This window comes from Triticum urartu, chromosome 3A (genome assembly GCF_056163025.1).
Source record: "Triticum urartu cultivar PI428250 chromosome 3A, HENAU_Tu73, whole genome shotgun sequence".
In the NCBI taxonomy this organism is placed as follows: Eukaryota; Viridiplantae; Streptophyta; class Magnoliopsida; order Poales; family Poaceae; genus Triticum; species Triticum urartu.
In genome coordinates this window covers 43,196,538-43,217,374 of record NC_141875.1, presented here as the reverse complement: position 1 = coordinate 43,217,374, position 20,837 = coordinate 43,196,538, and the positions used below count along the sequence as shown (strand labels likewise).

Here is a 20,837-nt window from a genome sequence, read left to right as displayed (position 1 = left end):
ATTTTTTGCCATGGCAAAAATAGAGTAAATTTTGCCATAGCAAATTAAACTAAAACTTGCCATGTGAATAGAAGTATTTTTGTGATGGCAAAAATAGAGTAAATTTTGTCATGGCAAATTAAACTAAAACTTGCCATGTGTTAAAAGTATTTTTTCCATGGCAAAAATTAGAGTAAATTTTGCCATGGCAAATTAAACTAAAACTTGCCATGTGAATAGAAGTTGGCAAAAATAGAGTACATTTTTCCATGGTAAATTAAACTAAAATTTGCCATGTGCATAAAAGTATTTTTTGCAATGGCAAAAATAGAGTAAATTTTGCCATGGAAAATTAAACTAAAATTTTCCATGTGAATTAAATTATTTTTTCCATGGAAAAATTGTGGCTATGGGAATTTTCCAGTTTTTGATTTCCTAGTATGTGTGCAATTGCTAGCTTTTTTAATACTTGGGTCTTTGTGTGCGTACGCTGGGCCTTTTTTTAGCCCACTTTCTTTAGACGGCACGTATTGCCAAGTTACACTCGTGAATGAGGAGGGGTTCGGGCTGGTGCGTTTCTACACCGAACGATTCTGTTCGGTAGAGTGCTGTCCCAGATCCGAACGGCCGAGCGTTCGGTCCTTATCAAGGTCCTTATCAAACACTTCCATAATGCTGACAACACTCGTCAAGTATAATTTCTCCCTAAACAACAACAGTGCTTAAAATAGTTCTAGAGAAGATATTTGTGCATGAAGATGGTATGATAAAGAAAGCTTTGCAAAAGAAATGGACTGAACTAGTACTGTATGCTGTAGTACTCCAGAAAGTGCAAATCCATCCTACCCAACGCAACGCAAACCCACTCTCTGCATTTACATGTCAAGCGACGACGACGCCGACGCCGGCGAGGTCCTCGACGCCATCGCCATGAGCACCCACGCCTTCGACGCGCAGCAGCACCCCACCGCCGAGAGCGCCCTGGCCTCCGACGCGCAGCACCACCCCGCTGCCAAGAGCGCCCTGGCATCCGACGCGCACCACCACCTCGCTGCCGAGAGCGCCCTGGCCTCCGACGCGCACCACCACCTCGCCACCGAGAGCGCCCTGGCCTCCGACGCCCAGCAGCACCCGGCCGCCGTAATCACCACTACGCCAGCCCAGGAAGCGGTGCCGCCCGAGCTCCACCACCACTTCCTGGACCTGCGCCGGGATGACGCCGCGGGGAGTTTACTGGCCGCCGCGGTGAAGAGGGCCGAGGACGCCATCGCCGACGAGTACGACGCGAGGGCGAGGCTCCTGGAGGCCAGGTGCGAGGAGGCGGCCGTGGCAGTGCGGGCGGCGGAGCAGGACATTAGCTGCCTCGTCGACGAGCTCGCCGGTAATAATCCATGGATTGCTCTTGCTGTGAGCTCGATAGTGATCTGATTATTTAGGCAAATGTTAATCTTGTTGGTTCGTTACCTGCCAGAGCTGAGGATCATATCTGACAAGCTCATACCAGAGCTGAACTGTGAGGATCCGGAGGAGCAGAATCAGAGGCTCAGGGCGGAACTGGACGCCGCGACGAAAGAGCTTGACTGGAAGATGGAGAAGATTGCAGAATTGCAGGAGCTGGAGAAGGTAGGCGCATGCCATTTCTTGCCTGAACTCTAAAATGCTATCTTACTTTCAGAGTGCTCAACTTTTTAACTCAACTTTACAATGTCTTTTTACAAATTGGCACCAACATCAGTAGTTCAGTACCTAACAAAAAGTTACGGATGCTAATGTCGGATGTGAGACCTCAGATGAGTGAGGCCTGAATTGCAAGTTTATAGCCGAAAATTACAGCGGCATGTCGAATTTGCTATTGAATTCGTTTGGATATCATATAAATCCAGAGATAGTAACTTGTGAGCACACTGAAATGAAGCAACAAAACACGTTCTACATGCAACTGGGAGCAAAGACAGTATACATTAAAATCATCTAGAATTAACATCAGTGTTAGTTTACTTTCAGTTTTCAGAGTTTTGATTTCTCTCCTAACTTCAGAGTTTCGTTTTGCAAAGGAACACTAATATCAGCAGTTATTAAAATGAACGCACATATCAGAGTGTCCAGGTGAAGAGGGCATGAATTGCATTACTTTTTCAGTGAAAAAATTGGAACTGTATGCTAAATTCTTATTGTATTGATCATGGACAGCAATTCAGCATATGCTCAGAGAAACAGTAACAGAGTTCATCTATCGGCACTCCTTCATTGGATGCTAGAATTAGCTTCAGTATTGAGAAGACTCCCTCGTTCAAATCAGATGCAGCTTCTACTCAGGCAGTGAACAAATAAACAAACAAAACAAACAGGAGGACTTGATTGGAAATTCTACATATTCACACAAATTCTGGTTCCTTTTAGCTAGATTATTGGTACCTTAATACTCCTTAACAATAATTACCAACAAAGCCACCTCCACCCAGTTTATTTGCTTTCACCATCTTGACACAGTCTTGTGCTGTTTTTACTGTCTTATATGATAATGGTCCCACACAGGGTGCTTTGGAGGTCAACACACTGGACATGGCAAGTGGAGGGAGCAAGCTAGCTGACCATGATCTGGTGCTGCATGAGCTGGAGAAGGTAGGGCCATACATTTCTTACCTGAACTCTGTAACATGTTTACTTTCAGTTTTCAGAGTGCTGAATTTTCACCTGAACTTTAGTGTCATTTCGAAAATGAACACCGATGTCCACAGTTATAAAATAAAAGTTACAGATAGTGATGCCGAATGCGAACTGAAAAAAGCGTGATATGTCGAATGCTGAATTCTGTTTTTACTGATCATGGACAACATATGCTCAGAGAGGCAGCATCAGAATGTACTTGCCCTGCTTTAGAAGCCAAAACATGTAGGTGGAGTTAAAACAGCATGGAATTCAAATCATGTATCTGCACTCCCAGTTTTAATGCTAGAATTAGCTTCAGTGTCAGTCTCATTCAATTTAAGATGATTTCAGTGGAAACTCTGCACAAATATTGGCCCTTTTAGCTAGATTATCGCTACATTCATAACTAACAGACCGAGCTCACCACGCAATATGATCCGGTTCATGTCCTTTTTATGTTCTCACCAGAACTCCCCTACACATCACAGGGTGCTTTGGAGATCAACGCATCGGAGCTTGGAGGTGGAGAGTGCAATATGGCTGACCATGCTCTTATGCTGCATGAAAACCACAAGGTTTCTTCTTCTCTTTGATAGGACAACTGATAAGCTCATCTGCATCAGATTCTTATCAGCTCCATCAACCAGCTGACCATGCTATTCATACAAAATAACATATGCATACGCGCCTTGTAGCAAGAGATGGAGGCTATTCATGCCAAGCTAATTCAACTTGAGAGGCAACTGGAGCAAAGGGATAAAGCCCTAGTGCTCATCGCACGGCAGCTGAACATGAAACTACAAGCAGGGGAGAAGGTCCCAGAGGAAGACCATCAACGTCTTTATGCAGTAATGACGTATGTGAGAAATATTCTGGATGAGGAAGGGAAAAGGATGAAAATTCCATTGCTAGACCTCTTCAAAAGAGAGCAGGCTAACAGCAAAGAGCTCCAAGAGAATCGCCAAGAGCTGGTTCAGGTAAAAGTAAAAGCCTTTCAGTTTTTTAAAATTCTAGTTGCTCTGTTTCCCTCATTGGGAGGAGTTACATTGTTGCTAGAGGTTTTCCTCATTGAAATGATGATGATGATGTGCAAATGTGCAGGGTTTTGAGAACATGCCGATTAGTGGGGGCGCCGATGTTGGAATCAAAAGGATGGGCCAACTTGATGAAAATCCTTTTCGCGCCGCATGCAATTTGAAATACAGGGACAACGATCCAGATGGAAAAGCTGCAAGGTTGGTCTCGTATTGGCAGGAGGAAATACAGAATCCGTTGTGGCGTCCGTTTATGACTATGCTGGTCGATGAAGAAGATAAGGTGTGTGTCCAATTTCCCTACAGAATTCATGCACTTATATTTCTCTGAATTTTGTGTGAACAATCACTAGGGTGGTTTTGGACGATTGCAGGAGGTTATAGATGACAATGATCCAAGGCTAAGCAAGCTGCGGTTGGATTACGGCGACAGCGTCTGCAATGCAGTGAAGGATGCACTGAGAGAGCTCAACGAGTATAGTCCTGACAAGCGGCGCATCATGAATGAGGTCTGGAACTTCCGGGAAGGGCGAAAAGCAACGATGACAGAGGTGATCACCTACATTTTGGAGCAGTTGGCAGTGGCGGACCCAGGATTGCGAGGGAAGGAATTCAAGGTTCCCCCCAAAAAATGTTCAAATTCAATATAACAGGCTAGGTACAGAGCTGTTTAGTTGTATAACCGGATGACAATAGTTCAATCAGCCAACTAAAACAATTAAGACTATCATCCAAGTTACTGACATGTTGCAATTACTTGGCTAATGATTTGCACTTCTTTTCGCACATCATTGTGTTTCTTCGTTGCTGGCAACATATGACTCGATTTTCACATTTTCCTCTGCTTCATTTTTTCTGAATTTCTTTGCCTTTTTCTGCAAATAGAGAGCAACCACAATGATGTGATACTAACAGTGAAACAACGGAGCACACTCTCCCTAAGAAAACAGAGAATATACACTAAAACAAGTTAAAAAGAACAGGCATGAACAAAATATGTAAGGCGCGAAACAACAACAGCAACGTGTACCTTCAAGGATTTTGTCATATCAGCAATCTCATTGTTGTCAATGGCAGATTCAGATAGACCAACAGTATTTTCCTGAAACAAATAAAAAGAGGAAAAAAAATTAATAGCTCTACAAGAGAAAGAGAAGCCCACTAATAAATAAATGCACACCGAAGAATAATCAGACCTTCGGTGGAACAAATGCAACTTCTCTCTTTCTTTTATTTTCTTCTGATTTCTCTGACTGCTTATCTAGCTTCTCTTGCCATTTCTTTGCTGACTTCTTCTTGTCACTCATGACTTCTGGTCGCATGACACGTGTACATTCCGCCATAAGGTATGGCGGAAAGGGACACATGTCGCTTTGTTGTGCTTCTGCCATTCTTACTGAAAGAGGTGTATTGCTGTCAATTGCAATGGGCAGAAGGTTAAATGTGAAAAAAAAAAGATGCAACTATTTGAAGCTAGTAGTAAGTTATTTCAGGATATGTATGAGGTCAACATAAGCCGGGAATGGTTATTTGTTAGGAGGACATTAACACTGTGTCACTACTGTGAGGTACAAAATAGCAGCAGCGAGTGGTTTGATTTAAGGAGGAAAGCAGTAAGCAAGTGATGGAGCAACTGCATAGAAACGCTGTCTATCAATATCAGTATAGAAGTTGAAGAACGTTCTCTACATTGACCTGGATTGACTGCACCACGCTAACGGAAATACATGATGGAAAGCACACAAGTCTCCAATGTGAACTGCAGATCTCAGAGCAGATAGTTAATACCAAATAAGTAGAAAATTAAAAATCTAACCACTATTCAAGCTTCATACCGTGTCTCTGTTGCCATCTCACTGGGTTTGTCTCAGCCTTTACACCATGTGCAGACATCCACGTCTTCGCACCCTTCTGTGGCTGCTGCTCCTGCTGCATCTTCAATAAAGGACCAATATCCTCCCAGTTGTGCAAATCCCTGATAACAAGCACTTCGAGCTTGGGGAAAGCAACTGCCACCATGGACCTCGGATTAGCCCTAGTCTCCCTGCAACCCACAAATTCAGGTCCGATCTTGTTAACTTTGGTTGCTCCATCAATTTTCAGATACTTCAAGTTCGATAGCTGCCCAATTGGTGGAAGATACACACAGGTTTTGCAATTTACAAGTTTCAAGTGTTTCAGTGAAGACAAATGGGTAGTGCCTAGCCAGGTTGGATACGTTCAACCAATCTTTTGCAAGCATGTAAAGTGTGCTTTCCCACAAGATTAGGCTCCACAAGGTGACTAGTTCTCATATGCTTCAGAGTCTGAACTTCTGCTTTAGGTTCATGGTTTTCACTTTCAGTGAGATTTCGATGAAATTCACTGAATTTCAGTAATTTCAGCAGACACTGAAATATTATGTTTCGGCCAAAATATTTCAGCAATTTCAGTATAGCACAACAATTCCAATATTTTTCAAAATAGTTTTTAAAATTTTCAATTTTTAATTGAATTCAAGTGAATATTTCGGTCATTTGGCTGAAATGGAAACTGAAATCACTGAAATTCACTGAATTTCAGTGATTTCGGTTGGTGCTGAAATTTTTCTGAAACTGAAATTGAAATCCATGTTTAGGTTGCATATATTCTGATGCTTTAAAAATCTTTCACCCGACTTTGAAATCTTCTCAAGATCGGCATTGAAGTCTCGGATTTGAACAGCAATCTTATGACGCTTCTGAACAACAGGAATGCAGGTGGAAAACGAAATACCACTACATTTAGTTGGCTTTCTTGATGATAAAGGGTGTTCCACTAGTAGCTTGCCTCCTTCAGATCTTGCCAGGTCAGCATAATACATAGCATCTCTTAGCTCCCCAAGCCAATTGTTAACTGATGTCTCTTCTGAGGTCTTCTTTTACCCCTAGAATCAGATCAGCCTCTTCTGTAATAACTTGTTGCAATTTTTTGGCACATGATCCAACAAGGGAACCCAGTATGGCTGACATAAGACAAACTTGATGAGGTTGATCCACCAAAAATACAGTGATTCCTTGGGAGGTGTAGCAAACTTGCAGGCTGACAATGAATGCGCAACATGTTGTTAGGATGGTTAAAAACATAGACAATGTTCAACAAATCCATGCATATCCTTGTAACAGAAATTCAGAGATAACGTCATCTGTTTGCCGTTTAATTTTTTAATAAGATAGTCTACTGCAGCTAAGTTAATACCAGTAATGACTTTAGTGGGGTCTAAGGATTTCGGCCTTCAGCCCAGCGCCCCAGCATGATTTCGGTACATGATTTACCTGAGTTCTACTACGTGCTGGAGACTGGAATAGCTAAGAAGGTCAGTGGATGATGAGCTACACTGCTTGTTTTGCTACTTTGACTTAGTAGAAACTGTGCCTTTTGCCATTCGTTTACAAAATCAGCAGTAGGGCGCTACGATTCATGGCAACATGTTCATGCGTGGCAATATCATGGAAACAGAGATTCGAGATCTGGAATACAGCACAGATCTTACCTTTCAAAGCCAATCCTTGAGCAAGAAATGAAACTCAAGAGCCAAAGCAATCATCTCGCAGAAGCAGATTGCTCCAGCCTCCAGCGATGAGCCGATCGCCGCATTCAGATCTCAGTCAACCCGTCACTGTTTAATAAGATATCAAAAGGGACAAACCCAAGGTCTGTGTGGGATCCCACCCTTCGCCTGGACCCCCAACATTGTCGAGCGCCTGCTCGGCCGCCGGTGCGCCCTGGAGTCCTTGGATGGACGGCCGCTCCGTCACCATGACAGACACCCGTGCCCTGGGACGAGGACGACTCCCTGTGGCGAGAGACAGCTGCTCTTGGTGCCCTCCTTGCGGCCTCCCCGCGGGATCGGATGCAGGTCCAGCCTCCGTCCCCAACCCCTGCAACAATCCACACGCAGACGCCCAAGGCTGTGACCCCGCAAGCCGCGCTCGATCGAGCCTGAGGGGAGCTGGTACCCACTGTCGTGCTCGAGCCTCGAGCCACTGCTGCTGGCCTCTGTCGGCCAGGGACCCAGGGTACACTCCTGGTCAGGCCAAGATAGAGGAACGCATCTGCGTGGCCATGCAGGACCTGCATGCGCCCCTAGCCGTCGTGGCCACGGAGAATGAAGCCTGGCACTGACTGCTCCGACGACGACGACGCTGCTGCCCATGTCGTCAACGCGGCACTCGTTGACGTCCCGGTGATGCTGGCTCCCAACCCGATGCGCCTAGCTAGCTTCCAACCCAGACCAAACAGCCATGCACACCTCTGAAGGCAACAAACAACTCGGTGACAACGTACGGCGGCTTCAAATTGCTGCTCAGACTGGGCCCCGGCGCCGGCAGACACCGTCGCGGACTCGCGCGTGCACTCTGGCCGAGTTCGTGCAGCGAGTCACCAAGCCGGTGCCAATGCCACTGCTGCCCGCGCCTGCCCTACAGGCCTGCAAGACCCGCAAGGCGGCCACTCCATCAGCCAGCATCGTCCGCCGGAGTGGCGGAATTGCAAAGAAAAAGCAGGCCACTGATGTTGTTGGAGACGCAGCCGATCCCATCCGGCCAGGAGCTGATCGCTCGTGTGTGCCTCCCGATGAGAACTACAACAACAAACACAAGCAGGAGTATGTATGTATGTGCAGATGTTCAGCTCACCACTAGACTAGAGCCACGTGTCATTGACGCCATTGACACTCTCTCTCATCACACTTTAGCTACTTTTCAATCAGCTGACTTTTCATGTTATGGTCAGTCGATTTTCTGTTCGTTGGATCGTGCTTTGAGATTTGTGCTGTTTTCATTTTTTTTCTGTTCAGTTCTGTTGTTGGACTGGGCTGCAAGGAATCGATTGACGCGTTGTTTTGGTCAGTCGAATTGGCACCGGGCCAATTTCTTTGACTTTGTTGCGCCCGTTTAATTCTGGACTGAATATTTTCTTTCCTTTTTTCTTTCCTTTATTGGTTATAATTTTGTTTTTGTGGGTTTTGGCTGGGTGTAATTATATACGTACAAATACTATATAATATGTGCCAACATTTCATGATTATATGATTATGTTTGCATATTATGAGAAAATGCAATTTTGGTGCGAAGTTGTGCGTAAATTTTTTTATAAATATTATTTCTTCTTAAAGAAAATACCAACGCCACTAATTCATTCTTTTTCAAAAAAACATTATTTTGATATTGTTTTAGTCTCTATTCATTTTCATTCTACTTTAAGGTTAATACCAATGCCACTATTCATTTATTCTTAGATTCTGTTTTTGCAAAATTTTACTTTTATATGCTTATTCTTGCATATTTCTAAAAAGCACAATTTTTTTGCATATTTTGTGCAAATTTTGTCCGTCTTTGTTTAACATTCTTTTTCCCATTTTTTTTCTTAAATGGTAATACCAATGCCACTAATTTAATCTTCCTAAGTAAATTTAATTATTTCTTTTGTGGGTATTTTTGCTTCATTTTTTATTTCTGTTTTATGTTTCTATGTGTTTTTCTTTTTTTTCCTTTATTTATTTTATTGCTTTTTGTTGGTTTTTTGGGTGATTGTAATTATATACAAATAAATACTATATAATATTTTGCCAAAATTACATGGTTATATGATTATTTTTGTGTATTATGGTAAGTGCAATTTCAGCGCAAAGTTGTGCGCAAGTTTTTTTTTTATTTTCTGACTTCTTAAAGGAAATACATTATTTCATTTACATTATGTGTAAAGTATGGTAGAATGCGGAAAATGCACTATTATATGTTTATCCTTTGCATATTTCAAAAAGTGCAATTTCAGTGCAAATTGTGTATACGTTTTACACACACACAATTGTGTGTAATTGTATGTGTTTACATATAATGCTTGGCTGCCTAATTAATCATGCTTGATCAATTACTTTTTATTTGTGTTTTATGTTTCTATATGTTTTTCTTTTTTCCTTTATTGATTTTTTGTGGTATTTTGGCTGAGTGTAATTATGTACAAACAAACACTATATAATATTTGCCAAAATTTCATGATCATATGATCATTTTTGCATATTACGGTAAAGTGCAATTTCGGTGCAAAGTTGTGCGCAAGTTTTTTTTATTTTCCGACTTCTTAAAGGAAATACATTATTTCAGTTACACTATGTGTAAACTATAGTAGAATGCGAAAATTGGACTATTATATGCTTATTCTTTGCATTTCAAAAAGTGCAATTTCAGTGCCAATTGTGTGTAAGTTTTGAAAGTTTTTCCTTTTCATTTTCTTTCTTCTTAAAGGGTTTGATTATTTCGTAGAATACTTCATTATTTTGATTTTGTTTTAGTTTTTTTTAAATGGTAATACTAGTGCCACGAATTCATTCTTCCAAAGAAAACTTCATTTTTTTACTTTTTTTTACTTTTTCTTACATTTTTTTAGTTTTCATTTCTTTTCTTTTGTATGGATAATACGGATGCCTCTAATCCATTACTTTTTAGAAAACACTTTTTTGTGTGAAAATCTCACTATAATATGCTCAGTTTTGCATAGTAATAATATATTTTCCAGATATATCTATGTATAAAAATAAATATGTGTGAGGATTCTATTCATCAGTGAGATTGCATGTGTGTAAAAATAAATATACGTGTATGAGATTGCACATATAGTCACTGACCATTGCATGCAATTATGTGTGAGTGCTATCCATTGGTCATCTACAAAGACTTGGCCAATTACTAGTACTAGAGCAGCGAGTAATTAACGTACAAAAAAAAGTATGTAGGCTTGGTAGTATTGAACTGGAGCAGCCCATGGTCCAGCTTGCACCTGTGCAGACGCTGCTAGTTTGGGGGTCAATCGACTGACCCAAAATTCATTCAGCCGATTGACCAGTAGCCACGCCCCTCTCATCAAGCACGTCAAGAAGGCGACCAAAGGACCCAAGCAAGCCAACAACTCCATTGTGCTACCCTCAGTCGTCAACGTCTCAAGTCCAATAGAGCCTGCTTTACTTCCATGTCGTCAGTTTTAATTGCTCCCGGCCGATGCTCCTGCGCACTGGCGGATCATAGTGAGGGCCAAAGGGGGCAATGACCCCCTACCAAATTTATTTATTTGTATAAACACATAGTAAGAGCAACTCCAACGGGCCGACCCAAACGGACGGCGTTTTTGTCCGCTTTTTATCCGTTTGGGTCGGCCCGGCAGGCTGTGGTCGACGCCGCGGACGCCGTGACGCCTCGCCTCCTCGTGCTCGAAGGCGAACCATCGAGCCCAGTTGAGCGAGTCGACGGCGAAGCGCGGGTCGGCGCGCTGCTCCGACGTCAGCAACGTCCGCCGGCGCCGCACCTCCTCCGCATGGGCCCTGGCCGTCCGCGGCGCCGCCGGCACTGAGATCCTCTCCGGATCCAAATGTCAGTCGTGCGGCAGCGTCACGTCCGGGTACGGCAGAGGCACGCAGTGGTGCCAATGCCACTCGGCCTGGTGCAAGGGCACGTTGATGCGCTACCTCTGTCGGGGAGCGCGCGCCGGCGCGGGGAGGGAGGGGGAATGGCGGGTAGGGGCTTTGCCCTTGCGGCTGCTGCCGATGCCGGAGAAGAAACCCATGCTGGCGGTGGCTAGGGTTGTCGCCGGCGTGGGGACAGGGGTGGCCAGATGGGGACGGGGGGCGAGTGGTAGTGGATGAGGACGGCCCCGCCGCACGCCCGGCTTAAAAATGGACGACCGCCGTCACTGACGCGTGGGTCCAAGGTGGGCGGTCGTCATAAATTATGTTGACCGTCGTAGTTGGACGGCCGCCAGGTGGGGACGCGGCGGACGGCGAGGAGACGCGCGGCGCGTCCGCGCCGATGCATTCCAGGCGCAATTTTGGGTCAAAAATGGGTCGGCGCGGACGACGGGCGGACAAGATTTGAGTTTGGGTTGGCGCGTTGGGCCGCCACTTTTATCCGCGCCGACCCAAAGGGACGCGGACGGACGAAATGGGTCACCCATTGGAGTTGCTCTAATATTTAATAATATTTGGATAAACTTTAATAGAATACACTAGATTAGGCCCCTCAACTCTATTTAAGACTTATTTAGCCCCCTTCCAAATCGGGTTGAAGCTCCGCCACTGCTCATGCGTGTCCATCATGGCCTCTACCAGAGTCTGTATCCAACACTGTCAACCGTCTGCGTTCAGATGCCATTCATTTTCAGCAACAATTATGAGCTTATCAGTTTTCCATCATGTCGCAACGTGACGCAAAGATCCTCTGTTGAACATCCGTGGCCTTAACGCCAATGTGAGAAAAGACCCCATCCACGACATCATCCACGACACACACGCCACAATTGTTTGCATCCAAGAAACAAGGCTTGTGATGGTCAATGCCGGTATCATCCAACGCGCGCTCGGTCCGCAGTTCGTGTCTAACTACTCATTTCTGCCGGCTAATGGGACTCGTGATGGCATGATCATGACTGTCTCCGATGCTTTTTTCACCATGTCCGAGGTATCCACCTCAAACAACACCATCTCGGCAACCATCACCTTGCTGGCTGACGGCACCTCTTGGACGATGACTGGAGCAGATGGTCCTCAATCCGAGCAAGACAAAATCGCCTTTTCTCGATGAAATCCTACAGCTCCAACCCCTTGTGCGCGACCGGTGGATATTGTTCGGTGATTTTAACTTGATTGTCAAAGCGGTGGACAAGAGCAGCAAAATCAACATGTGGCTCATGGGAAAATTCAAGACGGTGATTGACTCCCTCATGCTCAAGGAGATGCGGCTTAATGGTCGTCGTTTCACTATGTCAAACGAGCAGCAGAATCCAACCCAAACAAAGATCGATCACGTTTTTTGTTCAAACGACTGGGAGATGTTGTTCCCGGCAGCACATCTCCAAGCCCTTCCCACGATGTGCTCCGACCATGGCCCACTTTTCCTCCAAGGAGACACTACTGCATCTAACGCCAACTTCTTCAAGTTTGAGCAATTCTGGCTGAAGATGCATGGCTTCCAAGAAACAGTTCAGGCCGCATGGACCAAGAAAACTCTCATCGTTAACCCCGTGCGCAGGCTCCATACTCGTTTGTGCCGCACAGCAAAGGCCCTGAAGAAATGGCAGCGCGGGAGTGTGGGTAGTGTAAAGCTACAAATAAAAATCGCGACAGACATCATTTGATGTTTGGATACCGCTCGGGAATCTAGAGGCCTTTCGGAGCCTGAGCGCACTCTACGCACAAACACCAAGTCCAAGCTACTAGCTCTATATACAATTCAGAAATCCCTCATGAGACAACGTTCTAGATTGACATGGATCAAGAAGGGGGATGCAAACACTAGACTTTCTCACATCACCGCAAGTGCTCGACGCTGTAAGAAGTTCATCCAAACACTCCAAAAAGCATCAGGGGGAGTAGCAATCTCTAAGGCCTTGTTCGTTTAATCCCACCCCCGCCGGGATGGGAAGGGTTTTGGCCCGAACCCCGTGGTTTTTACCCTCGCCGGGGCTGAATCCCCGCGTAGCTTACATGCGTGTTCGGTTAAACCCGACCGGGTTTCTATCCCATCCAATCCCACCCCAAATCGCAGGGATTTCACCGGGTTTTGACCCACGTCTCCCGACGCGTGGAAGAAAACCTCGTCTCGTCTTCTCGAAAGAAAAAGGAGGAGAGGGCGAGAGCGGCGGCGCGGCGGCGCCGACGCCGGCAGGGAAGGACTGGGCGACGGATAGGGGCCGGAGCGGACGATCTCTCATCTCCAGTGAAGGCCGGCTGTTGCGTCATCCTTCTACATCCCCACCAGCCCCCCCCCCCCCCCCCCGCCCCAAGTTAGCAGTAGATCTCCCAGTGCGAGCTCGGCGGCCACGGCAGGCTACTTCGGTGTCCCTCCCCAAGGTTTCATGCAGGCAAGATCTTCTCCCCTTTTGATTTCTAGGGATTCACATCACCTTTTCCGCCGGTGATTGAGGGGATTAACCAAACAGCAATGAAGGGAAGGGTTGAGAGGAAATTCTGTGGATTAATCACGGCGGGGTTTGGGTGACAGGGTGGGGGTCACCCAATCCCTAGGTGGATCAAATCCACTAGAGGATTAAATCTTTTGCAACCGAACAAAGCCTTAGGAGGCTGAGTTGCTCAACCATTTTCAGTCACACCTTGGTACTCCCGCACCCAGATCAAGATGTCTGAATTGGGAGGAGCTTCGCTATAAACCGTATGATTTGTCAGCCCTTGATGCCCCTTTCAACAAGATGGAAATTAAGAAGGTGGTTTTCTCATTACCCTCCGTCAAGGCGACTGGGCCGGATGGCTTCATCGGTTTTCTCATTATGAGTGTTTACATACAATGAAGAAAAGGAAGAAGGGGAAGTTCGAAACATGTGCGATCAAGCTAGATATGCACAAAGAATACAACCGAGTTGAGTGGGTGTTTCCGGAGGCCATGCTGACTAAGTTGGGATTTCATGCTCACTGGATTCAGATGGTCATGGCTTGTGTGAAATTGGTTGAGTACAAGGTTCGCTTCAACTCAAATGAGACCTTGCCTTTTTCACCAACGAGAGGTTTGAGACAGGGGGTCCCCTCTTCCCGTATATGTTCTTTTTATGTGCGGAAGGTCTTTCTACACTTATTACCCATGAGGAGGAGGCTGGTAACTTTAATGGTGTGTAGGTGTGTAGAGACTCCCAAAAAATCTCGCATTTACTATTTGTTGACCATTCTCTTATTCTCAAGAGAGCATATGCCCAAAATGCAAACACCCTGCGTGGAATATTGGATGAGTATTGTTCAACCTTAGGGCAATCGGTGAGTGAAGCAAAATGCTCTATTTTTTTCAGTCCCAACACAAATGTCGAGGTGAAGGCAGAAGTGTGTTAAACTCTAAATGTCGAGGACAAGTTCTTGCAGCAGTGCGTTTTCAATTATCTCAGGTGTGACCCACTATTTCCTGCTGACCGAGAGCCCAGCCCACGGAGATCATGTTTCAGACGCTTCAATGTTGCCTTGTCTGTACTTAGAGGTTCAAGCGGTCCTTGCCCTCGCTACAGGGTACACAAGAACCAAGGTATTTATATTTTCTAAGCCTGAACTCTGAAATTGGATGGAACTGAGAAGCCCATTTCAGTATATTTTTACTGCTTTATTGCACATTTTCACCAAGCAAGATTTTGGTGACTTCAGTGGTCCTCGTTTCGACTACCTCATTTGTTGCATTCTGCTCATCTGTTACTGTAAGAACCTCTACATTATGCTATGTGATCTGTTGTGTTGGATAATTCAACATGTACCATGTCCGGGGGAAAACTGGGTACCACCAAGGCTTCTTTTCATATTAGATTTATTATGAATTACTGTGTGGCAAATGGCAAATGTTTTTAAGTGGTGCTTCCAGCATCACTAGTCCCAAATTTCAGCTCCTATACTTTAGTATTGAGCATCTGAATACTATTATCTTCTGCTCATGCCTTATTCGCAAGTTACAAATGGATACTTAAACCAGGATATGTGGCTTAATGGGATTGTAGGTTATATGCTGTACAACAATAAGCTCCACAATTACAGAACTGTCCTGTAAAACTGACTAGTTAAATGCCAGTGCGTTTCTACTGGGTAAGATAAACAAGACGTAAATAGAGACTGATCAATTGGGTTATATATTTTATAAAGTGTGTCAGGAGTAATGCGCGTGTGATGTTCGACCATATCACAACATAACAGCTTGTTTTTCGCTCCCGATTTCTTGCGATGTGATGACAGTGTGCACCCGTCCCATTCTTCTTTCTCCTTGCTTTAGTATCATCCCGCTCCACTTTGTTGTCTCCACGGCCAACTGTGTGCTGTCTCAAACTTGAAAAAATCCCTGCTTGATATGGATCATTATTCATGAAGGCCAACATGCTGCAATGACATCATTCATCCTTTGTATATCAGAGAAGCAAAAAATTGCGAGGATGCTAAATCCTCTGGAGCAGAACCTCTATGAGTTCACCAAATTGCTTCTTCAAGAAACGGATAAATAGGGCGAAAAGTTCTAGCATTATCACACAAAAAAAAATTTAGTTCCTCTCCTTGGAGTACCAACTAAACATCTGTAGAGAAACTTCATCCATAGTACTGGAAACCCCTTCTCTTTTTCAAATAATAGTACAAGATCTCACTGTGGCACCATAATCAAATATTCTAAGGGAAATTCCTTGTAGCCTGCCAGACGCCTCTTGCTAAATCACTTGACAAGTTTAGCTTTTGTAGCTCATACACTCTCCATACTCTACCAACAAATCCAATTTATCACTGCCGGTACCCACAACAGCCTACAACTGGAACATCACATTTTTTTTCCACAATAGACTGTCCACATTTGCTAATCAATCATACAGCTTCCAATGCATAGCACCATTGTCTAATCATGAGAAAACAGGAAAAAATGGGATAATAGACTTTTATTTGATTATGAACATTAAAAATATTTGGATATAGAAAAATTGTGAGCACCTTTGATCAACAATATTATTTTGGTATGGGGGTAGTATTTACAACTGAGTATGTAGTGACTGCAATGGAATTTCGAAATACAAATTGTGAGATAGTGCAGATGAGTAGTAGTTAAGCAGCTAAAAATGCTCTAGGTAGTAGTGTTAGTGCTAGTGGAGCAGCAGCAAAAGCATCGAGTTACTTACCATGCTGCAAACCAACTAATGATTCACTTAACATATATTGAGACACAAAGCCCAAAGAATAAAAAGGAGAAGACACAAGGATAATTTACTGAGACCCCACTTTTGGTGTAAGATTTGCTACTGACAGAAATAAAACACAAGCAGATGGGAGCTATACACGAAACAGGGATTCTTCAAAATTGCAGTATCAGCATATTCCACCTATGCATTACTAAGGTCCAAAAAGTATTAGACCTTAGTGTGATGAGAGATTTACATAAAAAATACTGCAAAAACCATTGTGATATTTCAAAAGAGAAAAAATAGATTCAAGAAAGTGGATATATTGCTTCAATTCTTACATTTTCAGGCCTGTCATCTCCTTTTTAATTGTACGCATCTTGATCCCTCTAGGGCTGCTGGGGAAAATGCAGACGCACTCGTTGGCGAATACAAATATCAATAAAAATGCTGTTTCAATCAACAACAACGGTACCATGAGTGTTGCTCCACTTCTATGCAGTGTAGCGGTGGCCTGGCACTGAAGAGAATCTAACTCACCTGCTGATTGGTTTCCCCAGCCCTCGCTCTTCTTGACGCGCATACTGTTGCTGACATAGATGCCGCTCGTGCAACCACATTGGAGCATACATGCTTTTGCTGCTCCTTTACATGAGATCCCGCTTGACATTGACAACATGCTAGTCCGCCTTCTCCTGTGGGTAGTGTCGAAGAGCAGGAACACAGTGGTCTTCAACAGGGTGCACCCGAACGCTCGCCAATATCATCTCACATGCTAGCCTTCATTGTTTTGAGTTGCTGCACTTGTCTCTGTGGCTTTTAGAGCCTTACAAAATAATATAAGGAACAAGAAGTTCGACCTCTTAGAAGCAAATGCAAAGAAAGTAGAAAGCATATTTTGCTAAGGTGTCATTCATGCAATAAAAGATTCAGTATGTGGCGAGCGCCACATAGATTTCTTTACCACACAGAGGAAAATGATCACATGTATCTGATTGCTATGTATACAGCAAAAATTTATGATGTTACAGAGAATGGTGACGAAAGTGCATACATGCATGACAGAAACAGAACGAATGTTGCATCTCCACCATCCGCAATTGTCTACCTCCCATCAGCATGGCGGCTAGGAAGACAGAAAACATAACTCAATCCTTACAGCCTGAAAAGTATTCTTGCTAGGACTTAACTTGGATCGGGTCACAAAAGAATGCCCCTTCAGATTTGGTTAGTGCAGACAAAAACATTTCTATTAAATTCGATATACCGATCTCTATCAGTTCAGATCTTCAGTTTTAGTAATCTAAAAAAGCTATCTGAATATGCTAACTTCACTTGGAAATTTTGAAGATATCGCCATGTCGGTAGCAACACAAATTCAGTCATAAAGGTATATATTTATGCTTATCTTCTGTGGGGTGCTTGAGCAGTTGAATCAACTTTTGAACTATTCTTGGGCCAAGACATAGTTTGTAAAAATCCTAGATTCTTTGGATCGTGATAACATAGTTCTGAATAATGTTTTCAGTCATGCGCATTGTCAAAAAAATGAGCACAAGTATTAATCATTATATTAAAACAACGAGAGACTAAAACTCATGTTGTTTATTGTCGCCTCGTGACTAAGGAAAACATATCAACTATAGGAAGGGCATACGGAATTTCCTTAATTAGCTTCAAATAGTCATATAGAGTATGAATACCGAACTTCTAATTCTTGAATGCAGGAAAGCAGTGAACACATTCCACTCAAAGAATCTTTTGATGTAGCAAGGAGGGTGAAGGAAATGCACTGCTATATATGTCTGGACATTGTGAAGGTATTAAGTACATCAGGCGTTAACTATGCTAGTTGTTGAACATCTATATGCTACTCCCTCCGTCCCATAATATAAGACGTTTTTTGACACTACAGTAGTGTCGAAAAACGTCTTACATTATGGGACGGAGGGAGTATCTGTTGTTCTGTTTTCCAGAAAAGTTTAGTTCTTTATAGAAAGGAAGTTTCCTCTTTCATTCTCAGCTCAACAAGCTTCCTGAAAGCAATGCAGTTGGCTACCTGTGTTAGTATAGCAGCCAGCCACTCGGCTTATGCATTGACATTTTATCACCTTACTGACACGGACCTGATTGTGTAAATCCATGCTATTGAGATGTTGTGTCAAATTTTGTTTTCCTCTTTACTGTTTTCTGCCATTGCTGATTGTTAAATTATCATGTTTTTTTCTAGTCCACTCTAAATCATTTTCTTCATAAGAAGTAATCCAGAAATAACAATAATCATATTAACATTGTGCTTGTTTGGTTTTAGGAATTTAATAAGCATGGCAGGGAACCCTAAGTACATAAAACGACTTGACTGGCATCAAACCCAGAACTGGCGCTCCATACACCTGTGACATTGGACATGAGCGCTTCTTGGGCCCTGAGGTTAGGACATCTGTAGTTACTTCTGTGGTGTCATGTCTTATTTAGGCTCACCCTTTACCAGAACTGTAAAACTGGTGTGACGTCTACACTTAGTAACATGGACCTGTTTCATAAGTTTAGGGTTCGTTTTGGACCGCTTGAAAGTTTTAGCACCGTTAGTGAACTTGAGGCGAAGTTCAGGGTAGTTTACACTTTATACTAAAATGTAAAACTTGACCTTATGGATAGCCGTTGCAGACAGTATATTTCGGAGGATCTTGGATCTTTTTTGCGATGCATTTCCATTTCAAAGCTCGTTTCTCTTAGTTCAATCTTCTCAAGAATGCTGCATAATATTTGGAGATATTCTTTCACCCCGAGATCTACAACAATGACTTTACCACTCCTTTGCAAGATGTTATAGACAAGTGCATCCAATCATCCCCAATTGACACATGGGGGATCTCTTTATAAGGTTTGTACATCAAATCTTGTTTTCTCTGACATTTCAGTGTTTTGAGTCTGTTGTCAATGTCATATAATATTGTCTTGTCTGCAGCCTCAACTATGTTTAAGGATTTCTACAGAAGATTACAACGAGACCTGAAAAAGATTGTGGATGTACGGGTCCGTGCATCTATTGCTCGACTTGGTGGAGATGTGAAGGTATAAACTTTCTTCATTTGCTGTTTTCCTCTCTTTCTAGCAGCACAAAGCAATGGCTTTCTTGTAGTTTCGGAACTTGGGGAGTTCAGCTGAATTTATTGGTTTCAGGCTCAACCTGCAGAAGTAAACGTGGTTAGTCATCCAATTTCTTATTAGTTTCAGAGTGTGGCGGATCTGTACTTGCTTCTATATCGGAATCCTATGAGGTATGCAAACTTTGTCTCTATACAGTAGTAAGAAAACCCATATATCACCTAGAATTTCTTAGTGTGATTAGAGTGAAATTTCTCAGAGTGCTTAAGAGTTTTGCTTCCATACCCCCAGCCCCAGCCCCACCGCCACCCAACTTGGGCGAGAAGCTCTCACCTTGCTTGAGCAACTTGACCGCTTCTACTCCAATCAAAGTGTCCACGTTACTCCTGTGACTGCAAGAGGGAACAGAAGGGAGAGCGAATAAGCACACATGGGAGCATCAAGGATGCTCACAACCCCAGGAATGTACAAAGTACTGAAGCACACACATGGTGTGGCGTGCATGCCCATGATGAAAAAAGCTTTGGTTGGTCTTAATCGTCCGTGCTGCTACCGCTACGACCAGTGGCGATTCTACTGGGCATGCTTCAACAGGCTCAAGCCTGCCCTCTGAAATTGAAAAACGAAAATTTACTACTAGTTCCTAGCCCATCTCAGCCCACTGTCTAGTGTCTAGCCTGTTGTTTACCCGTTCCAACCCTTGTACTGAGAAGTTGAGCCAGCCCTTCATTTTCATCCAAGATTCGCCACTGGCTACGACAAGGGATATATGAAATTGTTTGGAGATGATTAGATAGAATCATTATCTTGTATACTACTCCAAGTCTGTTTTCTTGCCTCCCAAGTTCCATACCATTATTTTCTAAAAGAAAAAGGTTGCATACAATTATATGCACTCACTTATCCTGGCCTCAGTAAGCAATCCAGGATATTTTAACACACTTAAATTATAATAAGAAGGCATCTACTATAGAAAGCAATCGTCGGCTCAATAGGTCACTTAACACACCCTTTTTTCCCCTTCGTCTTGGCCTCTTGGGTATGTGCTAGGTAAGAAAAAAGTGCAGCTGTGCTTTTTAGGATTTAGGATTATATTAAATCAAAATCATATTGTAGCATATATAGAGATAGGGAGATACAGTAATAATGTTCTTATAGCAATTAAAAAAAGAAAGGATGTGTCTAGTTCTCAGCTAGATGAGAAATAACTATGTCTCATCTAACTCCTACACTGCTGGATTTTACGCGAAGATTCATGAGGATTTTTTTCTTCAATTTTTTGTTTGGTTAATCAAATAGTGTAGGAAATCCGAAAAAGAAAAGTCTTGTTTGGAAATGATAATAATAAATAAATGGTTTAAAAATGCATGGGATGTCTGAACTCGTCCACCTGCTCGATCCGTCGCTCACACACGCCGACGCTCCTAT

General features: G+C 43.4%; 1 protein-coding gene and 1 pseudogene across 1 annotated transcript; both read left to right on the top strand.

Annotated features, from left to right (window-relative positions):
* The first annotated feature begins 749 nt into the window (after positions 1 to 749).
* LOC125547850 (uncharacterized) lies at positions 750 to 4,448 on the top strand. The gene is made up of 7 exons (XM_048711600.2): positions 750 to 1,360; positions 1,451 to 1,602; positions 2,515 to 2,601; positions 3,117 to 3,203; positions 3,324 to 3,605; positions 3,730 to 3,945; positions 4,037 to 4,448. Exons 1-7 carry the CDS (start codon positions 859 to 861, stop codon positions 4,310 to 4,312), a joined length of 1,602 nt encoding a protein of 533 aa, XP_048567557.1. The 5' UTR covers positions 750 to 858; the 3' UTR covers positions 4,313 to 4,448.
* Positions 4,449 to 7,924: 3,476 nt separating this feature from the next.
* Positions 7,925 to 19,677, top strand: LOC147978346 (actin-related protein 3-like; annotated as a pseudogene).
* Positions 19,678 to 20,837: the final 1,160 nt, after the last annotated feature.